The sequence below is a fragment of the Molothrus ater genome, chromosome 20 (genome assembly GCF_012460135.2).
Source record: "Molothrus ater isolate BHLD 08-10-18 breed brown headed cowbird chromosome 20, BPBGC_Mater_1.1, whole genome shotgun sequence".
NCBI classification, from domain to species: domain Eukaryota; kingdom Metazoa; phylum Chordata; class Aves; order Passeriformes; family Icteridae; genus Molothrus; species Molothrus ater.
Window position 1 is genome coordinate 3,522,906 of NC_050497.2, and position 27,958 is coordinate 3,550,863.

Consider the following 27,958-nt stretch of genomic DNA (forward strand, 5'->3'; position numbering starts at 1 on the left):
AGCTACATTGCCAGTAGATAATACAGAATAAATTTGCTTCTCATTCTATAACCTTGTTGTGTCAATAAATTGTGGGCTTCACTGAGAAGCTGTGGCAGTCAGCTTTCCCAGTTCAAGATTATCTTGGTTTTTCAAATCACTCCCATCAGTTTTGCAAGGAGAATTTATCTTAGTGAGATGTCTACAGGGAAATTGGCAAAATACTGAATTTTATGTGGCATTAGGCTTGTGATTTCCTTCGGCCTCAGGCCAGGTGTGCTGGGAGCTTGGAGGGCCCCAGACTGCCTTCCCTTCCCTTCCCTTCCCTTCCCTTCCCTTCCCTTCCCTTCCCTTCCCTTCCCTTCCCTTCCCTTCCCTTCCCTTCCCTTCCCTTCCCTTCCCTTCCCTTCCCTTCCCTTCCCTTCCCTTCCCTTCCCTTCCCTTCCCTTCCCTTCCCTTCCCTTCCCTTCCCTTCCCTTCCCTTCCCTTCCCTTCCCTTCCCTTCCCTTCCCTTCCCTTCCCTTCCCTTCCCTTCCCTTCCCTTCCCTTCCCATCCCATCACTGTGGCATTGTACATTTTGCATGGATAACCCTGAAATTCAGAAGTTCTTGAGGATTTTCAACAAATTTAGTTCATGCAAATGAAAATTCAAGTTGAAATCTGGGGACAAGTCCTGCCACAGGCTCCTTTGTCACCCACCAGCAGCTCCATGCTGGGACTGGTACCCTGCAGCGCCAGAGAGGAGGAGCAATTCCCTGTATCTTTTGCTAAGCTGAGTATTTCTCATTCCAGCACATAAAAGCACTTTGTCACTTCAGCAGGAGATGATATTCCTCTCCTTTCACCCTCTCCAGTATGGCCCCATCAACATCCCTGTGTTGTATTTCCAGCCTCAACTTAGTCATACAGATCACAGCTGGTTGGTTTGAATTTCCCCTGAGTTACCCAGGATGCTGCTGAAAGCACAGGAAGAGCAGAAATGCTTTAATCAGTTAAATCAATCAAAAAAAAAAAAAAAGGTAGAGTAGACCTTAAAATTTACCCTGCAACCTTTGCTACTCGCTGCGATGACGTCTTTGTCCTATTTCTTTAAGTGCAGGATTTTATTGGGACTTGGCAGAAGGGCGAAGTGAGGAAGACACGGGAGGGGGTTTGCTGAGTTAAAAAAGGAAAAAGAAAATGTCAGTGAGAAAATGGAAATACCCTGATGCTCTCCAGCCTAGTGCTGGAACCAGTCTCTCTCTCCCTCTTGCAGGGAAGGGGCTCCTTTTCCATTAGCCTTCCATGGCCGTATTTAATGGGTTTGCTCTGACACGCAGCCAAGAAAGGGCTTTGCTGTGTGATGCTGGGTCCTGTGTGTGTTCAGGCATCCACAGCTGCTCCCTACCAAGGGCTGCCTTTTGACTACTGAGGTATTTTTTTATAGCCACAGAGGGCAACTATTAATAGATGAGATTTACCAAAACACAGAGCTACGCAGTGTGGTGTGGAGGGGAAGAGGGAAACCTGTGGGATTTATGTCAGGAAAATTCCATGTTGAAATTATGCTGGAAGACGCAGTAAAAATGAATATGCCAAGAAGGGGATTTAATCTGTAACTTTGGGCCATGCCAGCATTTCTCCTCCATTAAGGATCTGCCCCATCACATGAAACATGTTGCTGAATTATTTCTTCAGCATTAAGCAGCACAAAGTGTACTGAGGATGAAGATAAGACACATAGACATGAAATATCAGCTTTTCTGAGATGTGATTAAATGCCAAAAGGAAGTGGAGGCATTCCTGACCCTGGAGACATTTCATTTTGATCAGGCATGGGATTAGGGGTAAAATGTGAAGAATTCCACATGTGTGGATGGAGGGAGCTGATCAGGACTTTGCCTCTGTTTATTGATTCATTTCTAATTTCTATGATACAATGTAATGAGACTGGTGGCCCTGTCAGACTCACAAATTATATTTGTGTATCGAAGACGACAGGTTTGGGAGCATTGAGCAGAGAGGAGTGAGACAATTAAAGCTGCTTTTGAAGTCAGAACTCAGACATTGATTAAATATCATAAAATCCAGATGATTTCAATTAATAGACCCATCACTGTAATCATCTGCACATTTTTTGTGCACCTTCCAAAGGCACAATGGGGAGTTACATCCCAGGCCAAGAAAAGATCCACTGACTATTGGGACAGTCTGGGTATCAAAATCCCCTTTACACTTTGAAAAGCTTTGCTTTAAATTGCTTTGTGTTCCCTTAATTACTTAATTTGATTTTTTAATTGAAAAAGAGACAGGGAGAGATTAACTGGTGACTAATTTCAAGTAAATAAAGAGTGCTACATTCATTTAGGGAATGTGGGTAGACACCAGAAAAGCCAGAGTTTAGTTTGATTCACGTGAGTGTGAGAGAGAATGGAAATATTTCCAAACTATCTGAACTGCTTATGTTTGCACAACTGGCTGAGAACAATTACAAAACAACATTTTTCTGTGATCTCCTGTTTCCCATGAGCTTGATGATGCTCTATTCCTGTCCTCAATCCCTGAAAATGGATCTGGAGGCAAACGCAGGCATGCCTGAGGAATAGTCATAATTGCATAAACTTATATTGTTCAAAACACCTGAATAAGTTTGGGCTTGGCATTTCTGGTTAAGGGGTTTTATTTTGCCTTCATGCTGATTCCTCCCAAATTGTGAGGTGTCACTCCTACTGCACTGAGAGCTGAGGATGAGCATTGGCTCTTTGTAGTTGTTTCTCAGTTCCTTAGGGAACTGTTCCTGCCATCTGTTCACTGCAGGTATAGACATGATTGAGAGAATTAAATCTTAAAAGTCTTTATAATTGCTGGGAAAAGGTAGATCCTTCCACTAGGATTTAGAGCACCAAGTTTAGAGCCCAAAAAACAGGAATCCAAATTCATTCACAGTTCACATCAGGCTCCCCCATCGTGCTGCGTTCCTTAACAACAATTCCACATTTCCTATTTTTAAGTACATAATGTTGTTCCAAATGGATGTTCTGCTTTCTGCCTGGACTAAGCTGTATATCCCAAGCTCTTTGAAGCCCACAGAAAGATTGAACTCCCAAAGACCTTGGTCTTTGGCTTCGATCTCCCCATCCAGAGAACACGAGAGGCTGGGAGCCTCCCTGAGACGAAGGGTGATAGCTCAGAGCAAAGCTCCTACAGAACAGAACTGCACTGGAGTAAGCAGGAGAAATGTTCTGGGTAAGGATTGATGGCAACAGTTCACAGCGTTATAAAAATCACTTCCCTTTTGCCTCCAGCATTTTTACCATGACTGTGTCAGTGCCAAAACCCAGAACACACTCACTAATTCCTCCAGAATTGATCGGTCATGATAAACTTCCAAACACAGAGTAAAATACTTCCTTCAGACACATCAGAGTGTTTCTCCCAGTTTGCCTGGAGAAATCTGTGCCGTTTGATTTCCCTCCCTGCATACAATTTGATTCAGAAAAGGGCTGCAAGTTCCTGGCTCCCTCCTCATACACTCAGAATTCTTCTGACAGTTTTACTTTTGGGGATAGATTTATTCTTGTCTTTGTGCTATAAAATGTCTATTTATAAAGGGTGATTAGACACTGGAATGGGCTGCCCAGGGAGGTGGTGGAGTCACCGTGCCTGGTGGTGTTTAAGGAAAGACTGAAGGTGGAATTTAGGGCCATGGTGTTGTTGACAAAGTGGTGTTTGGTCACAGGTTGGACTTAAAGACCTCAGAGGTCTTTTTCAACTTAATTGGCTCTGTGATTATGTCTTAATTCAGGCTCAAACCTTCAACTATGATCATCTTGATCAGACACAAAGTTCTTTTTATATCCTCCTGGGAACAATACCTGAAGAATTCTAGTTTTTGATTTATAAAACCAACACGAGGAGATAGTCCAATAGTGCTTGCAGGATGCCTTCTCTTCCCCCACAACTGAATAAGGCAGGATGTCAGGTTTTGCAAAGTGCCTGGGCTGGCACAGAGCTGTGGAAATGAGGGAATTCATAACAGTCCCCTCTGCCTATGACAGGGAGGTGCAAGACATCTCATGCTAACAAAGGCTTTGTAAGTCTGGGTTTGTGTAATTTGGGGTCTGTGTGCAAGGACAAAAATGACAATCTGCAGTTTTTGCTGGACCCTTTGAAGAGTTGGTTTTGTAGCCATCGAGATCTTAAGTGGTGTAGAAGTGATTAGTGACACATCACCAATAAATTACAGAAGCAAACCAGAGCAAAAGCTGATGTGTGGCTGAATGAGCAAATACAGTGCAAATTTATTGGGAAATTAAACTGCATGGCCTGTCCATAGCAGTCATGATCAGGACAAAAGTTGCTCAAGAAATTTGCCATAAAGGAAAATTAGAGTTTTCCCCCCCTTGTGATATCATTTGGCAGTGAAGAACAGATCTCTGCATTTTCACAGCCCTCTGCAAGAGGTCTGGGTTTGATTCACGTGGATCCACAGGCTTGTGGTGCCAAAACAGGCAATTTCTGCACTCGTGTCTGAAGGCCAAATATATGGGTATGATTTCCTATAGTTTACAGTTACATGCTGGATCAGAGCTGTGTGTTTCATAAGCTGCCAGTCCAATTTAGCAGGGTCTGGGGAAATGTGTCCCCCAGGGAACGCTTACAATCAGCCCTGTGTTTTGGGCTGATAGTGCCTGTTTTCTGGTACACACGTTAGCAGATCCATATGTGAGGAAATCCAAACGTCCTTCCATCCAACTCCTGACCTGAGCATTGGCTCAGGCTGCTGCCCACTGCTGATTTTCTGCTGGCTTCTTCCTCCAGTTCAGGAACTGTCCACTCTGGGAAGAACAAATGCACACCAGGGATCTGTGCAGGAGCTGTGGGTCCTGCACAGGTTTAAAAAACAGAAATTCTGAAAGTTCTTGAGTGTTTGGAAAATGCTCATTTACATCTTTCCTCCTGCTCAGCAGAGAGAAATGAGGGGCAAGAATTCAATGTCAGGGAGTTCATTATGCTTGTGGTGTCTGTTACAGACGCTGTTGGCATGTTTTGCTTCCCAGCAGTCTCCTTGACAAAGGTATGATCTACTACATCTCTCTCCTGCTCTTTTATTCATTTCTTTCTGTTTTCCTAGAGAGCAAGAGTAGAAATTAAAAAAAAAAAAAAAGTTGGCTTTAGGAAGTACACTGTCCGCAATATTTTCTTTTTGCAACTCTGAACTATTTTCACTGCAGGTGTGTTGTTGTTTCTGCCAGATCACCTGGCAATTAACTGTGGATTCTGGGAACTTCAAAGCTAAATGTTCTCATGTAAAATTTCTGTTTCAGCGACTGACATTTTCTATTTCCTTGTAATCTCGTCATGGCTGGGAAAGAACAAGAGTAACCAGCTTTTGTAAATCTCATAATATTTTGTAGTCCTTTGCATCTCACTATTCCATTTTTTCTCTTCCTTAAAAAATGTGTTCAAGGCTTCACAGCTGAAGATAAAGATTTATTGTTATGCTCTATCAATATCCCCTGAAAAAAACTCCCTAGAAACCAAATAGAGAGAAATATAATTCCTTTGTTGTGACAGAGATAAAAAATCTCCTGAACCTTGAAAATGTGAGGCTTCTCTTGCAGGACACTTGGTTTCCTTGAACTGAAGTTTCCATCACCAGACCATGTTCTTTGTGATCTCACTTGGGTGTCTCCTACACTTTTCTGCATAAGATGAAATGAGAGGAAATTTCAGCCAGCCTCATTTGAATCAGATTTTCATTTTGTTCTCACGAAAGAGGAAAATTTGGCTTATCCTAACCATTGATGGTCTTCCCACTGCAGCAGGACCCGCTTCATGCACAGTCCTGCCAGGAGGTTAAGAAAGGAGGTTTGGAAGTCCATGAGTTGTAAAAATGAAAACAGAAAAGAGGCGGCATCTCCAAAGCAAAAGGAATGTTTTGCAAGCTGCATATTTGGAGTGGTTATTTTGGCCCATCAACTCCAGAAGGATCTGCAATAAACATGATAGGTCCTTTGTGATTTTATGTGATTTTATTTTATTTTTTATGTTGATGTCGGCCTGATTCCAAGTCGCTCTTCATTCCAATCTCAATGTATATCTCCCTTTGTGGCACGGGGTTTATGTGCAGGGAGGATTAGTGTCAAAAACTGGTATGAAAGGAGCGAAGAATTTGATCTTGTTCTTTTTTCACCCTGCATTTTTTGCTGTGTGGTAATTAGGGAAGATGCTGGAGGAGCAGCCCCTTAAAGTGCCAGCAGCACTGGCAGGGACAGTGCCACTGTCCCCTTCTGCAGGAGCAGTAATTGCACTGTGAGCACCCCATGGGCACAGTGCTCCCAAACCCAGACCTTTATGCTGCTTTCTAAAAATCCCAAATATTCAAATATGTGGAAAAAAAAATCCTAAAAATCCCAAATATCCCATATATGTCACCCACGGAGCCTACCCAGAATCCTGACCCGTCCCACCCACAAAAGGCTGCTACTGCAAGGGCAGAGGGCACAGGGAGCCCAGGACAGGGCTGTGTCTGTGGGGTAATTCCATGTCCATGGGGTAATTCCATGCTTTCCTGGACTCTACAGAGGGGACACAAAGCATTCCCAGTGTTCCAGAAGTGCCAAACCAACATCACTCCAACTGTGGCTCCCACATCAGCAAGGCAGATGTTTGGGCAGCCTGCAAATGTGATCTCAAGCCTGATCCAGGATGGAGATGAGGAAGGCAGCCTGGAGTTGAGTGTTAGTATTATAAATTTCTAGAAAATGTTAATATAGAAGTTGCTCTGAGTTAGTCTCATAGTTAAAGAAAATTCTGTGTTAAAGTCACAAGGTTCCTCTAGATCTCTAATTTACAGAGGCTCTACCTAACTCTCACCCTGTTCAATGGAGTTATGACAGGCTGCATTCCTGATTTCTGATGTTTTAATAAAAAGAATCAGGTTGATCAAAACCAAAATGTCCCTTACTTGAGCTGTTTTGCAGTGTTGTTGTGCCCGTATCTGTTGCCTGTTCTTGAAAGCTTTGGGTTGAGAGGTGGTAGATGCCAAATATTAGAACAGTGGCTGCTCCCTCATTGAAAGCAGAGCCTTTATTCCACAAGAATGAAGTTAATGTGCTGCTTTGTCCTCAGGAATGGTGAAATTGAGGGATTTGGGAAGGACCAGCTCATTGTAGGGAGCGCTGATGTTCCATCTGGGGGGCCCCAGACCTTCAGGACTTTTTTGGAGATTGTAAAGTACAAGCCAAAGACTGTAAAATATGAGTGAAGGCTCGTAAAGTATGATTAGTGGCCACCAGCAGAAAACTTCAAGTATCTGCAACACAGGACACCACTTATTTAAAAGAAAGATGGTCCATATTATCAGAGAATGCAGGCTCAAGGGATAGAGGAGCTAATCCTTGCTGTCAGTTTTTCCCATTCAGAAGACAAGGAAAAATATTCTGTTTGCCTATTTCATGACTTCTTCACTCGTGGTAAAATTTCTTGAGGGGAGGCCCAGCAGAAGGGGTTTTGTCCTGCTTCAGCATCACTTCAGTGGGTGGATGGGGCTTGGAGCAGTGCAGGGCTGGTGTCAGGGCTTTGACCAGAATGGAATTTCTCTCTTCATGTTTAGGAAGCTTTCTGAGGCCCAGCGGGGAAGCAGTGTGCAAGTGCCAAGCAGCACAAGTGAGAGTTAAACCAGCCTGAAATCTATACACCTTCCTCTATGGGTTTAAATTCTCCTGTGTACGTGAATGAGGTTGGCTGCAGCCAAAAGAGGTTTTCATGAAGTGGCAAAGGAAATCTGTTTTAACAGAACAGGTTCCTGAAAATATCCTTATGCTACTTCTCTCTTTATGGTTTGACTTTTCTCCTTGTTACAATGGTTCAGGCTGGAGAGTCTGGAAAAACATCAGGGTAACCAGGGCAGAGGGAATATCAGATGGAGATGAGGGATAGATAAGAGGCAAATTACAGTACATTTCTCATGGGTCATTTGGCTCTAGTCTTGAAAAGAAGAGAAAAAAATCCCAAAGTTGTAAAAGAAAGAAAAAGAGACAATCAAAACAAATAAACCTGCCAGTTTTGCTGATTTCAAAGGCCTGTGAAATGTGCATATATGCTTCATAATGCTCTGCTGTTTTAAATGAAATGTTCCGTCCTTTAATCCTACTCACTGTCTCAGAAGTTAATTGTACAGTAAGATCACAGTTCTCTCTGCCAAGGTTTTCCCTTTGTTTTCTATTTTTTTTTTCTCCCTGCAAGTTGGCCAGCCAGAGTATCTTTTCCCAGTTCTGTGCAGTTGGTTATTCTCTGTAGTATATTATGGAGTTCTGTGTAGCTTAATAATTTGTTATGGTCATGCAATGGAAAGGGGTTTTTTCAATTCTTTCTGCTTGAGGGAACTCAAAAGTTTCTCCACTCTTGGATGTAGACCCTGCAAAAGCTGAAGGCTCAGTGATCAGATATTTATGGTCTGTAGCACTGCAACTCTTTCTAAACTTACGTAAAGGTTATCTAAAGGTGGGCTGTAAGAACTGGGCAGTAAAGCCTGGAAGGATGAAGGATAAAGAGAGAGAAGGAACATATAATGTTATATACATGAAGAGCCATCCCAAGTTTTTGCCCAGAGCTCAGACAGAACATGTTAGACATTTGAAAATTTTTGCATCATCTTTTTCCCTGAGCCTCTGCTCTTTCTTATCCTGGCCAGAACCAGCAGCAGAAGTGCCGGGGGGGGGAAAAAAAATAAAAAAAAAAAATCTGTTTTCACTGTATTTCTGAATGTGAGCCCAGGTTTGTGAAGGATTTGGCAAGGATTTACAAACCTTTGAGAGAATCCGTGTGGAGATCTAAGGAAACCCGCCTCCCTCCTTTAAAAAGCAAGTTGCCTTGGCCAGAAATTGGGCAAAAATTGGTCGTTTCAACTGATGTTTCCTTTGAGATTTTGGATTTGAACCTGAAGCTGCACTTTGAGAATCAAATTTTGCTCTAACTCTAGATTTACACTGGAGCAAATACATCACAGTCAGTGCTGATATTTGTGTGCAGCCCAGTGAGAGCAGAGGCTGGCTCAGAGTGCAGGCTTACATGAACAAACCAAGGGAGGACCCAGCACAAAGTCTGGAGTAGTCCAGGCACCAAATTTGTTCCAGCCTGTTGCTGTGGTTCAGCCTGTTAAGTAGATCCTGCATTAACAACCTCCAGGAGTTAAGTGATTGTATGAAATAAAGCTGTACCATTTCTTGAAAGTCTTTTCTGAGGTCAGAGAGGGCTGAGCAGGATGCACTTTTAGTGTTCTAGGATGATAATCCTGATTTTAGAACTTAACAGGAGATAATTTCCTTTATGTATTGGGTGGTTTTTTTCCTCTCAATCGTATGGATTTGTTGTCACAGTAGAAATTTGTGGATTTCTAGGACTGTCCTGCTGGAAAGCCTGGGTTTCAAAGCAAATGCAATGAAATCGATAACCTTACAGTTGTAAAAAATTCTCTACTTTCAAGCAAGGAGGTGCTCTCAGACTCTGTTGCAGGATAAAGAAAAACCAGACCCAAAGGATTTTCATATTTTGTACAGTAAACTTCTTATTTTCCTGCTGTAATTTTTTTTACATATTTGTTTAATTGGGTGAGTAAAGTCTGAGTCACTATCCTAGTGGTAGAATTAATTCACTTTGGAAAAGGGAAACCTGGGATCAATGAACACACAGAGTTTTATAGCCACTTTGGCTTTTATTTTGCATTATTTTTTTGCTTAGGGGTCGGTCTTAACTGTAAAACCTCTCAGTGATGTAAAAACACCTGGTCCAGGTTTAGCAGGCTCACCTGAATGCAGGAGCAGTGTCAGAGAGTGACACAGAGCTCAGCAGGGGCTACAAACCTACCCAAGGAGCTGGATGTACATTTGAACAATTATCCTAAGTGGCTTTTCTTGGATCCTTATCGTTATTATGCTTATTTGCCAAAACATTTCTCCTCTCTTGTAACGGAAGATCAGATCTGGGGCCTGCAGAGGACATTTTGCTACAGCAGATAAACCAGAATTCTTTCAGAGCTGCCAAGCCTGCATGTGCTGACAGTGCTTTGCAATTTATGCTTGTGGACATGACCTAGCAACTGCCTGGGTTGGATGTGGCTGGAATTACAGTTGCACACTTGGATTTCAGTGTGAACACAGGCAGTGATCTGGATCTAAACTGGGACCTGAAGCCTCTCACTTGTAGGATTCTGGTTCTGCTCTGTTTCAGGCTCTGTCCCAATCACTGAAAGATTTATACCTTTATCAATAAATTTTCATGACTTTTACTACACTTACACCAGTGTCTTAAATTAACACTAAACTCAGTGTAGATGAGGCACGCTTCCTGCTGCATGTGATTTATGGCAATCCGTCTGAAATGAGGAGCAAAATTGAATTTGCCAGCACAGACAAATCTTTAAGATCAGGTCAGACACAAATTTTATTGCACATCCACTGCTAAAGAGAGTTTGTAGATTGTCTTTTTTTATACAGGTTTTTTATAGACTGTAACACTTCAGGCTTTTAAAAAAAAATAAAAAAGAAGTTAGAAATATTTGGAGGTCTGAAATCTCTCCTGTGTCTTTGTGTCAGGTTGGAGGTGACAGACAGGACAAACGTAGCAGTTACATGGCACTGATAAACTCTCAGCTTGAGGGCTGTGTCCCCTTTTGATGACCTGCCTTTGGGAAAGATGTGGAGAGTACAGATAAGAGCATCAGAAACAAGCAGAGGTCTTAAAAGCAGTGAGAAAGGCTGAGGAAATAAGATGGTTTTAGCCTAAAAATGAAATGATGTACAGGAGATATAGGCTTTCAAATAAGTAATAGGTTTGGTGAAGCAGAAGGGAATCCAACCTCCATGTCAGTGGTTGAATGGCACAAATACTCCTCTAAATAGACAAAAAATATTTAGCCTGACCTTTAGAAAAAACACCAACTTTCTGTCCATAAAGGAATTGAAACAAGGGCTGCAGGTTACTGGGACAGTGACATAGTCCCCTGTCATGTGTGGTTTTAAGTGAGCTAAATAAAAATTTGCTTGGTGACACAGGAAGATGCCTTAGCTTAGGGGTGAAGGGCTGGCAGCCGTGGTCTCTGGACATCCTCTCCAGACTCACTTGTCTGTGACCCTACAACAGAGGGCAAAGGGCAGCTCTCACACTGGCATCAGCACTGCCTCTCCAAAAGGGCAGTTAGCTGTCTAACCACCCAGGACTGAGAAATCACAAGAGGAAAAGATAAATTACAGCTGTGCACATCTGCCAAATGGCCCCATTTCAAGGTCAGCTTTCAGTGCTCTTGCAGTCGTGGCTCTTGCCACTATCTTCAGGAAGAATATCCTTAATCTCAAAACTGTTCTTGCTCTTCACTGCAGATTCTGAGAATCTCTAGGTGTGCACTGCACCCTGAAACCTTGGGCACTCTGTGTGTGTTGGACAGCCAGGACAGACACGAGCTGGGTGCCTGTGCACACACTGACTGCTGTGGTCACTGCTGCTCCACTGAACCTGGGGCCAGGATGAGACCTGGAGGGACACAGGGAACACCACTGAGACCTGTCAGCCACACCATGTTGGGAATCACACCAGGATCTGTCACAGGCTGATGGAGAGTGTTCCAGGGCCAGTCCAAAAAAAAGCTTTCCCTTTGTCTGAACCATGCACCATGGTTTGGGCTGGGCTGACACTTCTGAGGAGTCTTGGGAAGAAGAGTGATTCCCTGGGGGCCTGTGATTCCAGCAGATTTACCCTGTCCTGCCGTGTGCTGAGCCCAGTAGGTAAAGGATGGGACACTGTGAGCCAATATTGAAAATTGAGATATTTTGAAGTTGACTTCCCAATTCAGGAGGTGCTGTTGGTTTTTGGCTGTTGTTGGTTGGGGTTTTTTTAAGGATGAAATGTAGTGCCTTCTGTTCCTAACAAACTCACCAGGCAGTTGCAAACCATACTCTACAATGAGCAGTTAGCAAAGTTTCTACTCTGTGTTTGGATGGGATCTTACAAATAATCTCTTAAGTATCCTGTTTGTTTTCCTGCTGTAAAGTGAGACTTGTCTTTGAAGGAAACAAAACAAAACAAAACAAAGGCAAATAGAGAATAACTGGGAGCAAACAGTAGGAAATTTCCTAACAATAAGGTCTGGAAGACGCTGTGTTCCTTGCAAAAACAACCAGGAGTGCAAGAGGCTGCAGCCCAGCCACATCAGAGAAACCTGAGGAAACCACTCTGACCTAGAAGAAAAGGAGGAAGAGTTGCCAACCCCCAAGAAAACTGCTCAATTCTAGTCACCAAACCCAGATTTAATATTGTTAAACCTGGTATCAGCTGAGTTTAAGAGCCATTGCCAAAGTGTTTGTGGCTCAGCACAGGGGTTTGTGGCTGGGTTTGGATGTGGAGCCCAGGTCCAGCAAAGGGAGCGCCTCACAGTGGCTCCCACAGGCAGGTGGGGCTGGTGGCCAAGGGCTTCACCTCATCATCGCCTGGGGACGAGTCACAGCCCAAATGGACAGGAAATGGGTTTGACAGATGAGACAGGCACGGGGATAATGCCTGGGTGACTGATGGGCTGGGCTGGGTGATGGGTAGGGCTGCCTAGAGACACTGCTGGGTGAGCTAAAGCCTCCATTAGACTGAAACTGGAGCACTGCATGGGATCCATATCCCTGACTGAGGGCTGGGGTTCACTGGATAACACTGAGCTGCTGCACAGAACAGTTTCAGAGGGCTCTTTGCACTGCAGCAGAGGGAAAAAGAAAAAAACAACTGTGCATTGAACAAATAAGTCGATGAAAAGATCTGGGTGGGAATGTGAGCATTGCCTGATATGATTTGGTGTCCCAAATGGCCTTAAACAGCCCATAGAATTCCTATGTCTAAAACAGATTCCAGCAAAGGAGACCTTTTATGATGCACTAATAGGCTCATTAGGCTTTCTGCAGCAAGGCATGCTCACAGCATCGTATGTTTTTTCCATTACAGGAATTACACGTGTTTTGTTGTGCTTTGGGTTTTGTTTTGTTTTCCACATAGACTTGCCCTGACAGTTCCCCCATTCAGGTTTATATTGGAGGTACCATCTCGAGCCAATGAATTTTATTAAATATGTTGCTGGCACTCACAGAGAGATGCATAAAGGAAATATTCTAATGACAGTTGGGAAGGCTTTGATCCCTTTCCAGGACTGCACTCATGTCTTTGAAATGCGAGTTTGGCAGTGCTGGAAAGGCTAGGGCTCTTTGGCTCTCTCTGGCATGAGCCCATGTGACAGACATAATGTCCTCTGTCAGGGGACCCACATAACCTTGAGAAGTGTAAGCAGCGCTCACAGATTGCTCTGGGTCAGATAGTCTGGGCTGATAAGGAAGCAGGGGGGAGTCAGCCTAGTCCAAAGCAATAACTGAAAGCTGTTTTGACCTGGTAACTGTTGGATCTGCTGCCTGCGGCTACGGAGTTGGACATGAACTGCAAAAGTAGTTAATTTATGCCTCCTTGAGTGTAGGAATGTGGCGATGATGGATAGGGATGGGAGGTTATTAGAAACATGGGGAGGAAGGAGAGGAAGGAATTCCAGCTTGTGTTTTTATCTCTTACACACGCACACACTGGTTCCCCACATTCTCCTGTCTGCCTCACGTGTGTGCAGGGTCCAAGCCCTCACTGCCACGCTCACACCTCTGCTCCTGCACGCTCACACAGGCACACACTCACACACTTCCAGGGCACACTGAGCTCAGGGCTCGGGCGTGTTTACGTGCTGGGGGTTGTTGGCTGCTTCCATGAAGGAGTTTGCATTTATTGCCTTCCAAGCATGATCTACTTACACCTACACCCGGGCAGATCCTTTGCTAAAAATCCTCTTGGCATTCTGATCTTCCACCACTGAATGCATTCTGTTCACTCACAGCCTTCCCCTGGCCAGCAGAGAAAAGTGGTCAGAGAAATATCAGAAACTCAAGTCCAAAGGACTTAGTAGGATGGATTTACATGAGGCATGAGTCCAGTCTCTGTGAAGCATTGCCATCACTGCCAATTAGTTAAATGCTGTCTTCTCTAGATGTTTTTTGCAGTAATAATCCATGCAGCCCTGGATGTTGGAGCACATGGGCTGTATGGAAGAGAAAGAGCAACTGTGGCCGTGCACTGAGGAGATAAATGGGGATTGGATTGTGTAAACGATAAGCAAAGAGACAGCTGAGAATAAAGAAATATTAGTTTAGATTCTTTGAAACCATGAGGAAGGAGGAAGGATAAAAATGGTAATCTCAGGAGGGGAGTTGGATTATGGTTACTCCTACAGGGATTTGCATGTGCATAAAGCATCTGCATCCAGAGCCAACAGCACTGTCAGTCCAGGCAGCAGGACCTTCCTTCCCACTGGATACAAACACATAAACATTGTTCTAATCAGACTAGGGGCTTCTGTTTCTGCCCCTCTTCTTGCACGAAACATCACATCACTCCCACATTGTCTTTTACACTTTTGCTCACCGTCAGTGATGCTGCCATGGGTGCAGGCACACACTGTCCCCTCCCCGTGGTCACGTCCCCTGACACACATTTCCCCAGTCCTCTCACAATAAGAATATTTGGAAGTGCACATCAGTTCTCACATGTAATTTCAAGCTATTGCTCATGGATGTGCCTATGTAGGAGTCCATGCTTGGAAAAGATGTTTTCTAAGGCACAAAGAAGATCCTGGGAGTAGATTGAGCAGAGCCTCAGAGCACTGGGCAGATCCAGGCAGGACAAGCTTGAGGAGCTAAGGGGAAGGCCTGTGTACTTTCCATGGATGTGTTGAGAACTCTGGAGAGATGAGAAATGTGTAAAGGGTCAGAGTGCTGACCTGTCCTTCAGGACGTCATCCCCATTTAATTGGAAGATAAACACTGTATGGAACGGAAACATCCCCTTCCACTGGTGTCCCCAAAGAGCACATCTTCCTCCATGAGTCAGCCAGGGCCTGGGGACACCCAGACACGATCTATTTTGGAGGCAATGACTTCAGCAAGTGGCAGGGGAAGCTATTGTGGAAATATGAATGTGTTTTCCATTTGGGAGTCCTCCGGGGAAGGACAAAAAGATCTTGGTGTTGAGCCAGGTCCCCCCTTTTTTCTTCACCCTTCTGGGAGCAAAAGTCTTGCAAAGTATGCAGGGAACCCTTCTCAGAGCTTGTGGGGGTGTGTGGTTTGGGAGAGCTATGTGAGCCTTGCACACATCCATGCACACTCACAAAGGGGGACTCCGGGAAGCGAGAATCAGCCCGCTCATGACCATGGTGGGGTTGGTTCCTTACAACCTTTGAACCATGCTTGCCTCAGTGTGATCCCTCTCTCTAGGGTCTCCACTTGTCAAGGGTGTATACTACAGCATCATCCCCTTCTAGCTTTTCTCCTATCACAACACTTCATATCAAAAGCCAGTGCGAGCTGGAAACAGAGAACCAATGGGTTTAATCTTATATTTTGTTTTCTCCACCTTTACTATGAGTTGGAGCAGTGCAAGCAGTGTGGCACCATGGTCTGTGCACTGGCAAGTAGCTCCTGTATTCCAGTATTAGAAAATCTACTCCTTTAAAGGAGCAAAAAGTACCTCCAACAGCCATCAAGCTTAAGGGATTGGCTTAGCTTGCCTGCAAACAGATTGCTCTGTGATTTCCAGGCATCTCAAAAGCCAAGGAGAAATGCTGCTCACCCTGGGAGGACCTGAGGAGCCTTAGGAATTTATGTCATGGTATGGTACCACTCCTGAGGAGAGCTCATGCAAGGAAACCTCTTGGCACAACTTTTCCTTTTGGGAACAGCAATTCCCAACCAGCTATGGGATGTCAGGGTTAGGCCTCATGGATTTCAGCACCAGTGACTGCCACTGGTGCTAAAGGAGTGGCTCTGGGAGCTGGTGTTAGTTGTGGTGCCAACCTGTTATTGTGAAGGAAAATTAGCGGTAACAACAACAAACAGCTTAGAGGAAATGTGCAAGCTAACTGCTGGTATAAAAATATTTACTGACCATAATACTTGATTAATTACATTCATAATAAATAGATTCCTATACTTATCTTGAGAATGTGGACAGCTTTATGTATTTGCCTTGGATTTTGTGGCCTTAGTTAATCAATGGTCTGAAGTTTTAGATGAGATTCACTATGTGAATGCAAAGTAATCAGAGTTAGGGAGTGGGTTATTAAAACATTTCAGGTGATTGATATGCAGGGTGTTATAAGACCTTTGCCTGGATTGCAGCACTTCTTCAGTGTTCTGTTGCTTTTGTGTCACCTTTAGGAAAAAAAATGCTTTTCTTTTTCTACAGGGCATACTTGGATGTCAATGAACTGAAGAACATTCTCAAACTGGATGGATCCACACACCTCAACATCTTTTTTGCCAATTCCTCTGAGGAAGAGCTGGCTGGAGTGGCAACTTGGCCCTGGGACAAAGAAGCCTTGATGCATCTAGGTGAGTGATAAAGATGTTTCTTCTTTGCAAAGCATTCTTTTGAGGCACTAAGAAGGAAAGACAAATATGCGTTAAGCTCTGTTCTGATTTCTTATCATTCCTCTAATATATAGTCAGGGGAAAAAAAGTATTTCACGATTCCCAGATACTGGCTCACAACCAGGAAAATATTAGGTTATAAACCCAAAGCATATTATGGTATTTGTAGATGATGTCAAGCTGAAAGTATTTCACCTTTTCAGTGAAGCTACTCTACAGGGCATTCACTCCATGGGAGCAGTTTGCAGAAGATTGGGGGATAGGTGTGGGGATGAGAGAGAGGTGAATCTTTAACCTCAGCCTGTTACATTCTGATCCTTAGTTCATTAGCAAGTATTCAATTAGCTCACAGACTGTAGCTAAAATCTGCTGCTATTTTTCTCTTGCAATGTGCAAAAGAGCAAACAGCTGAGGGATTGTATTTCTAATGTTCACTTGAGTGGAACTGGAAGGAGTTCACTACCCTGCAGCTTGCCTGGTGTGTTTCATAACCAGGTTGCTGCTGGAACCTGGGGATCCAGACAAAGCTCTGCAGCCTCCCAAATGACTCACTGCCACCTGCAGTGCCACTGGACCTGTGCTCCCTGCAAAACGTCAGAGGAGCCTCAAAAGGTTCAGAAGGCACTGACTGAGTCAGTATGAGCTTCTCCTAACTTCACTAACCTCCCTCAAGTTGCAAACCTGGTCTGGTCATCTCCTCTGAGCAGGTTTTCCAGATATTTCACCAGCTAGGCTGGAAGTGAAGTCCAGTTTCAGCCAAGTTAAATCTTTGTGACAGACTGTTTCAGCCAGTTTTTATATTACCCAACTCCATGTTGAGCTAAATAAAAAAGATATGGTGACTATAAACCTACGTGAGGAGAACAAGCAGAGTTTATTATCCTAAAACATACAGTGGAAGCTGAGCTGTATGGAATAGCCATCAGTCAGGGGGGCTTTTCCAAGGTCAAAAACACCCCAAAGATGAGATGTTACCATATCTTCACGGTCACCTGTCTCTTCAGCAGAGAGAGGCTCCGTGGTCAGGCCAAGCAGTTGGCACTGGCTGCCTCCTTCATTTTATGAGATGTTTTATTACAGCATCCAGCTCTGCAGCTGCTCTGGAAGGAGTGTGAGCAAGCTTCCCTTCCCAAGGAGCAGCACTTACACACTGACACTCCTGCTGAGCTCAGCTGGAGCTGAAACCGCTGCCACTCTGGCTTGCCTGCAGCCTCATCTCTGCAGGCTCCTACTGGGAGCACCCACACCAGAAGGTTCTGTAAATGCCCACCAGTGACCATTCCCCAAGACAGCATCTGGCAAAAACAAAGATAGATTTTAACCCCAGCCTTGACCAGCACCCACAGTGATGGATTTTATCACTTTGGGATGACAATCAGTGTGGATTGCTGGTGGTGGGTTTGATCCCTGTGTGAGCCATTTGCTGAAGAGTTGGACTTGATGATTCCTGTGTGTCTCTTCCCAGCCCAGAAGGTTCAGAGAGTCTGTGAAACATTAGCCTCAGTGTCACTGCACAAGTGGGATATGGCTGCAATAGAGCTGCTCCTTCCCTAAATGAGGATTTTCACAGCTTCCCTTGGTGTTGCCATGGGAGGGAGCAGAGAACAAGGGGAGAGCTCCAGAGTGCCAAGAAGAACCTTCTGCAAGAGGGCTGGGGCTCGCCCAAAGCCCTGATGAGTTCTTCTGTCACTTCGTTAAGCTAATTGTCAGCATCATGCCTGAGAAAAACAATTTAAATTCAGCTCCTACAGAGCATTGACAGAGTTCATTGACCAAAAAAAGATCTCACAAGAAAAAAATAGACATTGGACAGCAGATTAAATTTGACTTGCTAGGGGGAAAAAAAAAGTAAAAAATAAATAAATAATGCTCATAATTTCCTGTCAAAACAGCCCTCCCAGACCTGTGCTTGGTTTGTAAGAATTCATCTTTAATCTTTTTTACTCTCTTCTATAAATCCAATATGTACTTAATAAAAAATATGAAATATGTCCTGTGGTGCAGATCTAAAGGCTGGGATAGAGATTGTCTGGGTGAGGGAGTTTATCTTTTCTGTAAAACTGCAATTGATTTAGATTCTTGACAGCTATAAAAAATATAAATTTTCAACAAAGGCAAAAATAAAATCTCCCTCTCCAGCTGCCTCAGGGTTCTCCAATGCCAGAACAATTTAACCAGCCTTTACTGGAGGCACATCCTGCTGAGGAATTTCACCAATATTCCTGTCACTGGAAAAAAAAATAAAATCTGGATTTCTTTTTGGGATAGAGAACCCCAAAAAATATGTCAGGGTACTCTCTGTGTATAAATGTCTCCACCTGGGTAGAAACCAAGCACCAGAGGAATCAGAGCTTGTATTGTATAGAGAGGGAGAGAGAGGAATCATGGGTTTATTGTTGAGCTGCATGCTGGTAGGTCTGTATATAATTAATTGGGAATGTGGAGAACTGGTGTGAGGAACAGTTCAGTGCTGTGAAAAGGAGGTGCAGATGCTATGTGTGACACAGGAGACAAGATGCTGCAGTGTGGCAGATTTTATTTACTCTTGTAAATACTCTTTATTTACTCTTTGTGTACGTATTTAAATTTTCTGTTCTCTTTTGTAAAATAGTTTTTATGTATTTGTACCTGCCCATGGGACTCCTCTCCACCCTGTGCACATTTTCACATGTGCCCCTGCTCAGAGGGAAAATCTTTTTTCTCCTGATATTTTGTGCATGTGTCCCTTTGGGACATCCAAAGTGCTCCTTCAGCACTGACACAGCTTCAACTGAAGTGCTGCATGTTGTGTTTTGGACATTGTTCTTAGAGGAAAACCTGAGGTAATGGGGAAAAATCAAAGCAGAACCACAGTCAGGGAGGTCTAGAAAAAGGGTTGAGCTCCAAGGAAAGACTGAAGGGATTACAGTGATTCAGGCTGAAGGGAAAGAGCCTGAAGTGGGCATGATGACAATCTCATAAAAGCTGATGAAAGGGGAGGAGAATCTTCTGTTCTTCATATCTGTGTGAGGAAGGACTTGAAGTCATGAACTTAAATTGCCAAAAAATCAATTCAGATTAGATGTGAGTTAAATCCTTGCAGCTGTAGGGATGCTGAGTGCTGACATTGATTGCTGGGGCAGTCATGTCATCAGGGGTTGTGAAGAGGCAACAGGCCAGAGTGTGTGAGGGATGGTATAGACCTAATTGCTTTGAGAGTGGAATTTAGAGGACTTCTTAAGAACTTCATGGTCTCATTTTCCTCTAATTTCATGGTTTTTACAACCAAGTCTCCAGGCAGATGAGGATGAAGGGTCTATGGTGCATCAGAACCTGGTGATCTCATCTTCCTTGTGCTACAGCCACTGATAAAGTTCTGCTGCCAAAACCTTTTCTCTCCTCATTGTCACAAAATTATTAGAGTACCAAGTCCAAGATTTATATTCCCACTATAACTTTTACAAAGCAGTCTCCTCTTCTCATGATAGGCAGGACACAAAAAGGGTTTTAAATAAAGGGCTTGGAAAAGTTGAGATCGATAAGCTAAATAATGAAAATACCAAGCATATTTTAAATACAAAGGTACATCTAACTGAGATAAAAATATGGTTCATATTACTATCAATGTACTGCAAATCCTCCCTAATTTGCCATTTGCTTCTTTGCACATCCCTTAATTCATACAACAGAAAACACCATTAGTTTTCTTTGCGAAAACATTCAATAAACACATAGTTTTTTCAGGGTTATCACATTTCAGGATTTCATATTTTTTTGACACTTTAGACTTAATGCATATTCATTAGTGGACTGTGCAGTTCAGATCAAGCCAGGCTTGTCTGAGTCCATGAGCAGTGTGTTTCTGACAGTTTCTTCAAAGCTGCCTCCAGGACACCCTGAAAAAACTGCTCCAGCCTTGGGTGTGCACACTTTGCTTTGCCCAGCTCTTAATTTGCAAGTATTGGTGGAGTCTTCTGCAATTCTCAGGGTGTTTCAGAAGTTAATAGGCTTTTCTCACATCTTTACCCTGGGGAATATTATACACAGAGTGTTCCAGGTGTGTTTTGTTTGACTCTTAGTGTCAAATATGTTGCTTACACCTTTCTGGGCAGAGTCACACTCTTTAAATACATGAAATTATCTAAAAGAACATGGTACAAAGTAATTTCATGCAGGATTTTCCTTTAAATTAACAAAAAACCTACACTGAGTTTATTCAGTTGATAGACTGGTTGTTGCAGTTTTCGGTTTTTGGTTTGGGATGTTGAGCTTTGTGCCACAGTTCCTTCTCCTTAGAGCCCCATATTGAGGGTGAGATGAAACTTGGCTGGGCAGGAAATGTGTCTGGTTCTGCTACAGAGGATCGAACAAACTGCCAGAGGACCTACACTTAGCAAGGTGTTCTCCTCCCTTTCTCCTGCTGCCCTGAGGAACACAAGGCCAACCTAGAAGCTGTTCTCTTTGCCCTTGCAGGTGGCATCGTGCTGAATCCCTCCTTCTACGGAATCCCTGGCCACACACACACCATGATCCACGAAATTGGGCACAGCCTGGGGCTCTACCACGTCTTCAGGGGCATCTCTGAGATCCTGTCCTGCAGCGACCCGTGCATGGAGACAGAGCCCTCCTTCGAGACCGGGGACCTCTGCAGTGACACCAACCCTGCTCCCAAGCACAAGCTGTGTGGGGACCCTGGGCCTGGCAATGACACCTGTGGTTTCCACGGTTTCCTGAACACGCCCTTCAGTAACTTCATGAGCTATGCAGGTACTGGGATTTGCTTGGGCTGCTGGGGGTGTCTGTGGCTGAGCAGGAACAAAGAATTGTGGTATTACCCCTTATCATAGAGACAGGTGATCCCCCAGCCAGGGAATAATGTGCTCTGACTCCATGATTCAGAATGCTGAGCAATTGCTTTATTAAGCTATACTATATTATACTAATACTATACTATAGAGATACTCAAGAAAACCCCGTGACTGTCTCGAGACAGCCACAACACAGCTTTGACCCAACTGGCCAATCAATCCAAACAACCATCACCTGTGGTAAACAATCTCCATAAGACATTCCATGTGTGCCAAACAACAGCAGCAGCAAATAGGGGTAAGAATTGTTTTCTCACTGCCTTCCCCAGGAAAAATCCTGGGAGAGAGAATTATGTCTCTCTCTGTTCAGAGAATGTGGATACCACAACCCCTGAATTCTCAGTCCATTTCTTTATGCTGATAAAGGTCTAGGTCCTGGCTTGATGAGGGATCAGACCTGATAGAGCAGAAATCCTTTCTAGTTCTCCTTTTCTTTTATCCCAATTTTCCCCAAATTCACAGAGTTTCATGCGAAGACCAGGCAGAAGGTTTGGGGGATGGAAGAAATGAGATAAGCATTAAGAAAACAGCTTCTAAAGGCTCTACAAACCTGACACCCTATTTCTCTGAGATCTGGATGCCTGATCTATGAGGTCTTTGAAAAACTCAAATCCAGAGATTGTTTATACTCTCCCAAGGAGATATAGAATGTCATATGAATATTGATACCATCAAGGCTGTCAGATAATTCTGTGACAAGTGGACAACTAATGAGGCACTGCCCGTGCCCCCAGGTGTCTGTTGAAATGCCATGTTTGGGTTTGATTTGGAATCACATCCCAGAATGTGAATAGTGGGATTCTGCCTGAAGGACTACCAGTGTGTTGTGCTGGTTTGTACTGGGAGTGCAACAACAGAGGCTCCATATCAGTGTGGTATAAAACCACCCCTCAAAGGAAAAGCTGATGTTACAACTCTGCAGGCACAGCTCTGCTGCCCAGATGAGCATTCTCCCAAGAGAGCATGTCCTAAAGAGGGCATTTGCTCCTGTGACTCTGTCCCATTGGATGAGGCTGGAGTGGGGTCCTTGATGCAACTCTGGAAGCTCAAGGGGAGCTGAAAGCTCCTCTGTTATTTCTCAAAAGGAGCAGGGGATACCTTGATTTGTATTTCCCCTTATTTTGAGCCGCAGGGTCTCTCTGTGGTGACAATCTGTGACAGTGAGCTGACAGAATCAACAATATTTTAAAGGCAACCAATATACTAACAGACACTGAAGGGCACCTTTATACTCCAGGCAAAAACACAGATTTCCCACTCAAAAGGTCACAGGAGTGCTTATTCTGTAATAAAACTGTAGAGAAGCAAAGTGTTTAATGTCATCTGGGGCATGGATTGAAATGATTTATAACCAAAATGCTTTTATGCCCTTTGTGGCACTAGCTAAAAGCAATGCCGAGTTTTCTCTCTATTTTTCTATTTGTTTAGAGGGTGCTTTCAGGGACAAACACACCAAGTCAGCTCCTGTGTGCTCTGTGCTGTGGTGCCTGTGGTCAGGCAGGGAGCCTGAGCACCAAGCCCAGCCCCATGGTAACATCCCTCAGATAAGACAGGGCCACTCCAGATGACAAAATCCCCCCACCAAGTCTGCTCGTGTGGATGTGGTGAGGGGGGGAACGTGCCTGTTTCAAAACTCTGAGCTCTTATCTTCCTAAGAGAACTTACTTGCCAGCTGACTCGGGAGCTGAGGCAGAGGCAGACCACAGAGATACCCATCTGCTCCTGGGAGCTACATGTGTGCTGGTGTTCTGAGCTGAAACCTCTTCTTTTTCCTTGAAAAATTAAGTGAAGCGACATGATAGATATCTCTAGAGCTCAAGCATGAATCTGTTTGCTTTTCTGTTGTTGCCAGTAGAGTAAAATATAGCAGGATATCAAATTGCTGTCAAAATACCTTTGAAACATGTAGGTTGAGGTCATGCAGTTCTAGGAATTGCCTTTCTTTCATTTCTGTTTTGCTGCTCGTGTGCAGCTTGATCCTATTGTATTTGTCTGTCTGTTCCTGTCCCATCCATCTGTCCAGCTACCCCCAGCCCTGAGCAAAGCACAGACTTTGACTGATAATTTTTTATTTTTCCTGGAATAACAAGTTACCAATGGCCAAAAGATTAGGTAGTGTGAGAAATAGGACTTGTAAATTATTTTTACAAGTCCAAATAGCTGTGGTGTTCCCAAATAAAAGATAAGTTAGTCTTTTAGATGACTTTTCATGAAATCATTACAAATTCTTCCTCTGAATTCTGTTGGAGTAACCAACAAAGTATAGAATTTCTCTAATTACTAATTTCTCTAACCACCCCAGCAAAGTATAGAATTTCTCTAATTATTGCTTGAACCTTTCTTGATATTGAGTGGAACACCTTTCTCCCTTGCCTCTCCTCCCTTCCCCTCCCCCTGGACACAGGCTGTGCTGGTGTTTAAATAGATTGAGAATGCAGGTCATCTTTCTCCTGTGCCATTGTCCCACTGCTTTGTCCTATATATATTTTATTGTTCTTTTATGATGGCTATTAAGGGCCTTTGTCTCCTTCTGTGCTTCCGTGAAGAATATTTATGGCTTTTACAGCATGCTCAGGGGTAGACCATCGATAATTATTAAGGAAATCCAGAGATGTCACATTAAAGCAGCTTTTTGCATACCCACAGGGATTTGTAGATATTATCAAGAGGGTGGTGTGTGTCTATCTACTGTGCATGCTTGATCAGAGGAGTGTCACTGCTCAGTGGGATTGGGAGAGACATAGGAAAACACCTCTGCTGGTGTGTCCCTACTGTGGGAGGGCTGGAGTCGGGGCAGGATCCCAACCAGAGCCGCCTCCTTTTGCCTGCATCTCTGGGAAGATGTGGCCAGGTTTTAAATTAGCCAGCAAATAGTCATTTGTCTTTAGAAGAAATTCACATTTTCTTGTTCCTCTGGAGTACCACAGGGCACAGACTTGCAAACATCAGAGCACCTCTTAACGCTGTCACAATATTGAACTTACACGAGCAGCCTCCGGTGACCTGCATCTTCCCAGAGAAGTGCAGCACTTGACCTGTGCAGAACTGTCATTGTTGTTTGGATCCCAGCTGGGACTGAGCTCTGCTGGGCTGGGAACTCTGCAGGCACATGTGAAGAAACGCTCTGTGTTTTCAAGAGCTTTTCATCTGATGGGAAGAACACCAGAAAAATGGTTGAAGTGCTTAGCATCGAGTTCCTCAGCATGGCTTTGCTGGGTGACTTTGCACAACATAGTTATTCCCTCTGGGATCTGCACAATAGAGAAACAGCAATTTTCTGCTTCTCTGGGGCATTGTAGTTGTAAAGCTGTATGGTGTTCAGAGGGCACTGGATGTGTTCTTGTTGCCAAATCATGTTTGAGGAAAACAAGATGAAATGAGAAATGAGTATTTATGGGAAGTCATCCAGCATATTATTCCTCCATTTTGAATGAAAAAAGAAATAAGAAATATCAAGAAATGTTTGTGAAAAGTTTGGAAAGGGGTTAGAATCATAGTGGTAATGGGGGAGAATTCTATAGACCTAAAGTTATTTTCTGCACAAAAAATGTACATTTTTATCAATGTTTGAAATGATGAATGTTTTTATCAATGTTTGAAATTTTGAAGTGATCTTTCAAAACATTTTTATTTGCTCATTAGAAAATTTAAGAACTTTAAAAGTTATGTATTTTTAAATTCTGTTGTGTTTTAATCTAAGAGATCTGACACTCTGTTGCCCAGTGGTTTGCATCACTCCCAGTCAGTGCTTCTTCCTTACACTACCATCCTTTACCCTTCCAGAGATATTATTTTAAATGTGAAATTCTTTACCCTTCCAGAGATATTATTTTAAATGTGAAATTATTTTAAACCCGAGCTCCACTGGTGGCCCAGAAGGTGCTGCACTGAAGCTTTCTGTTTCTTCCCCTCTGTGTCTCTGCCTCATTTAGGGATGATCTCTGTGTGCTTCAGGTGTATCCCAGGTCAGGGGGAGGGAACGTTTATTGATTTATTTCCTTCCTTTTTAACCATTGTTTCCTTTCACCTGCCTCCACAAGTGATGGCTGCGCTAATTCCTTCACAGACCATTAACTCCAAAGTGCTGTGGGATCCCAGCCCGGCCCTTCCAAGGAGCTGCCATTCACCGGGTCGTAATTCTTCCCCTTGCTCCCACCTCCTGTCCCACATGGCTGACGAGGCTTCTGTTTGAATTGCAGACGATGACTGCACCGACTCCTTCACGCCCAACCAGGTGGCCAGGATGCACTGCTACCTGGACCTGGTCTACCAGAGCTGGCAGCCCACCAAGAAACCGGCCCCCGTGGCGATTGCCCCCCAGATTGTGGCTCGCACCTCCACCTCTGTCACCCTCGAGTGGTTTCCACCCATCGATGGCCACTTCTTTGAAAGGTGATCATGCTCTGCTCTGTACTTTCATGCTGGAAAGATGGGAAGGGGAGAGCTGGAGGCCCCGCTCCAGGGTGCAGCTTGGTCGTGTGCTGTGCTCAGCCTGGCTTAAGGCTCTTTCCTAAATTGGTTCATACTGAGGAGGTTATTGATCTGTTGTCTGCTCTTCCTTTCTCAGCCTGTAGCACTCAGTTGAAGGCCATTGATTTGCCATGTAAAGGGCAAATCTTTCTCCATATGTTATGGGAGGAATTTTCAATCAAAGATTCCGGCCCTGTGATTCCTGCTGTTGTTGCTGCTCACGAATACCTGTGGGCTTCAGCTGTGCCTGCATGTTCCCCCCTCCTCCCTTTGCAAGGACAAAGTGGATCTTGTGTTTACAACACAGAGCTCGTGGGCAGGGAGGTGGCTGGACTGGGGGCAGGGACAAATGCTGCCTCCTGCCCTGAGCTGTAGATGTGAGATGGGAATTGAGCAAGGCAGAGTCAAAGTCCCAGACCCCTGGATATGATGTGAATATTGTTCTGTAGGTCAGTGTAGGGGTGTGTATTCCTGTCTGGCAGGCATGCAGCTATGTGATATCAATAATGGAAAATGGAGGGCTCTGGGCAGGAGCTGCATCTCATTGCAGCCCACATTCAGAGCAATTCTGCCCCAGTATGACCTGAGTAACTGGGTAGTTCATCTAAATGCTCTTATGCAGCTCTTGGATGAGCTGCAGGAGCTATGGGAGTCCTGGCAGAGAACTTCCCAAATCAGTGACCTTCTCGCATTACCATTAACTCACATCCCCGTTTGCACTTCTTCTCCACCTCTTGCTTTGTTGTTTTATAGAGAGCAAACTTGGAGTGTCCTTCAGGACCGCAGCAGTTCAGAGCACAGGAGGCCAAATTTACAAGTGTATTAGCACCCAAAAAGCTGCCTCAGCACTGCTGCTTTGTGCTGGGAGAGCACCTTGAAACCACTGCCTCCATCAGGGATGAAACGCCTTCCAGCACTGCTAGGACACCGTGGCCATTTCAGTGGCCAGCTTGTGCTTTATCCCACTAGGCAGAGAGCTGTTATTTTCTGCTCAGATGAGATTTTCCACCCTTATTGCAGATTAATATGGGGAGGGAAATCAAATCCTGTTAGGAATTGATAAAGAGAGGTCTTGTGCTCTGAACAGTGTTTGCTTTAATTATGGTTTTGTAACCAAATCCTTTTATTCCCTACCTGCAAAAAGGACTCATATAGTTCTGAAAATTAATTCAGAATTTTTCAGCCCATAATCATTTTTAGGTAAATTAAGTTTCTCCAATTTAATTTAGATTTCAGAAGATGCTTATTGTGCGTTAAATAAATGCCATGTGCCTCTAAAAAACACATTGATGCAGAGTTAATTGTTATGTAACCAAATATGACTTTATTACATATTTCTTATAACTCAATCAATATGTTCTTAATAACCTCTAGTTACTTGCTTCTTAAATAACACACAGTGGATAGCCTGTTAAATCTAAAATTTCATAACAGAGTTATCATATGTTAAATAAAGAGTGATTTTCCAGGAAAAAAAAGTCCTTTGGGTTTTCAAATCTGTGTGCTCAGTATTACTGAAGAGATTTAAAGAGACAGCCTCAAATACTTTGAGTCCAATTCCTTGTTAAAATGAGATTCCCACTGCTAACAGATACAGCAATGTTGCTGTGACCATTTAAAAATGTCACTGAAACATATAAATGATCCTGTCTAAAACATGCCCAAATTTTTGATCTGCTAATCAAAACAAGGATGAGAGTGTTATTCTAGTGACTAATCCTGGAAAAGCCCACGTGCTGAACTTCCAGAACCGCCGTGTCCAGCACTGCTCGGTCAGAGACTCATGCCTGTATCAATTTGTGAAATTGGGTCACTGTGCAAGACAAGTAGGAGGTAAAATTGGCCAAGTATAATCTTATCTGTGTGTGGGAATACTGTAAATCTTTGCAGATATTTTTACACAAAGTGCACACCATTGGCCCAAATTTTACTTGCCTCACTTGAATGAATAAACTCATTCACTTCAATGGGACTATTCATGTAAAAAACAGAAGACTGATACTCAGCTGCTGAGTGCCTTGGGCCTGGTTTCTAATGCACAGAGGCCCCTTCCTTGCTGTTTTGACAGTGTAAAAGGGCCTTCAAAGGATGAATGGCTCTGGCTACATTAGCAAGTGTTGTGGCCCAATAGAAGGAGATCTCCAGCGCAAAACAGTTGTTAATGAAGACCTGACGTCAGGGGGCTC

At 43.8% G+C, this 27,958-nt stretch overlaps 1 protein-coding gene across 1 annotated transcript in view; it reads left to right on the top strand.

Moving 5' to 3' along the window:
* PAPPA (pappalysin 1) overlaps positions 1 to 27,958 on the top strand; it is a 174,783-nt gene that overhangs the window by 35,104 nt on the left and 111,721 nt on the right. Inside the window, exons 3-5 of the mRNA XM_036393969.2 lie at positions 16,271 to 16,416; positions 20,908 to 21,201; positions 25,502 to 25,694. Of these exons, the coding sequence (XP_036249862.1) occupies positions 16,271 to 16,416; positions 20,908 to 21,201; positions 25,502 to 25,694 (633 nt within the window). The remainder of the gene's footprint in view (positions 1 to 16,270; positions 16,417 to 20,907; positions 21,202 to 25,501; positions 25,695 to 27,958) is intronic.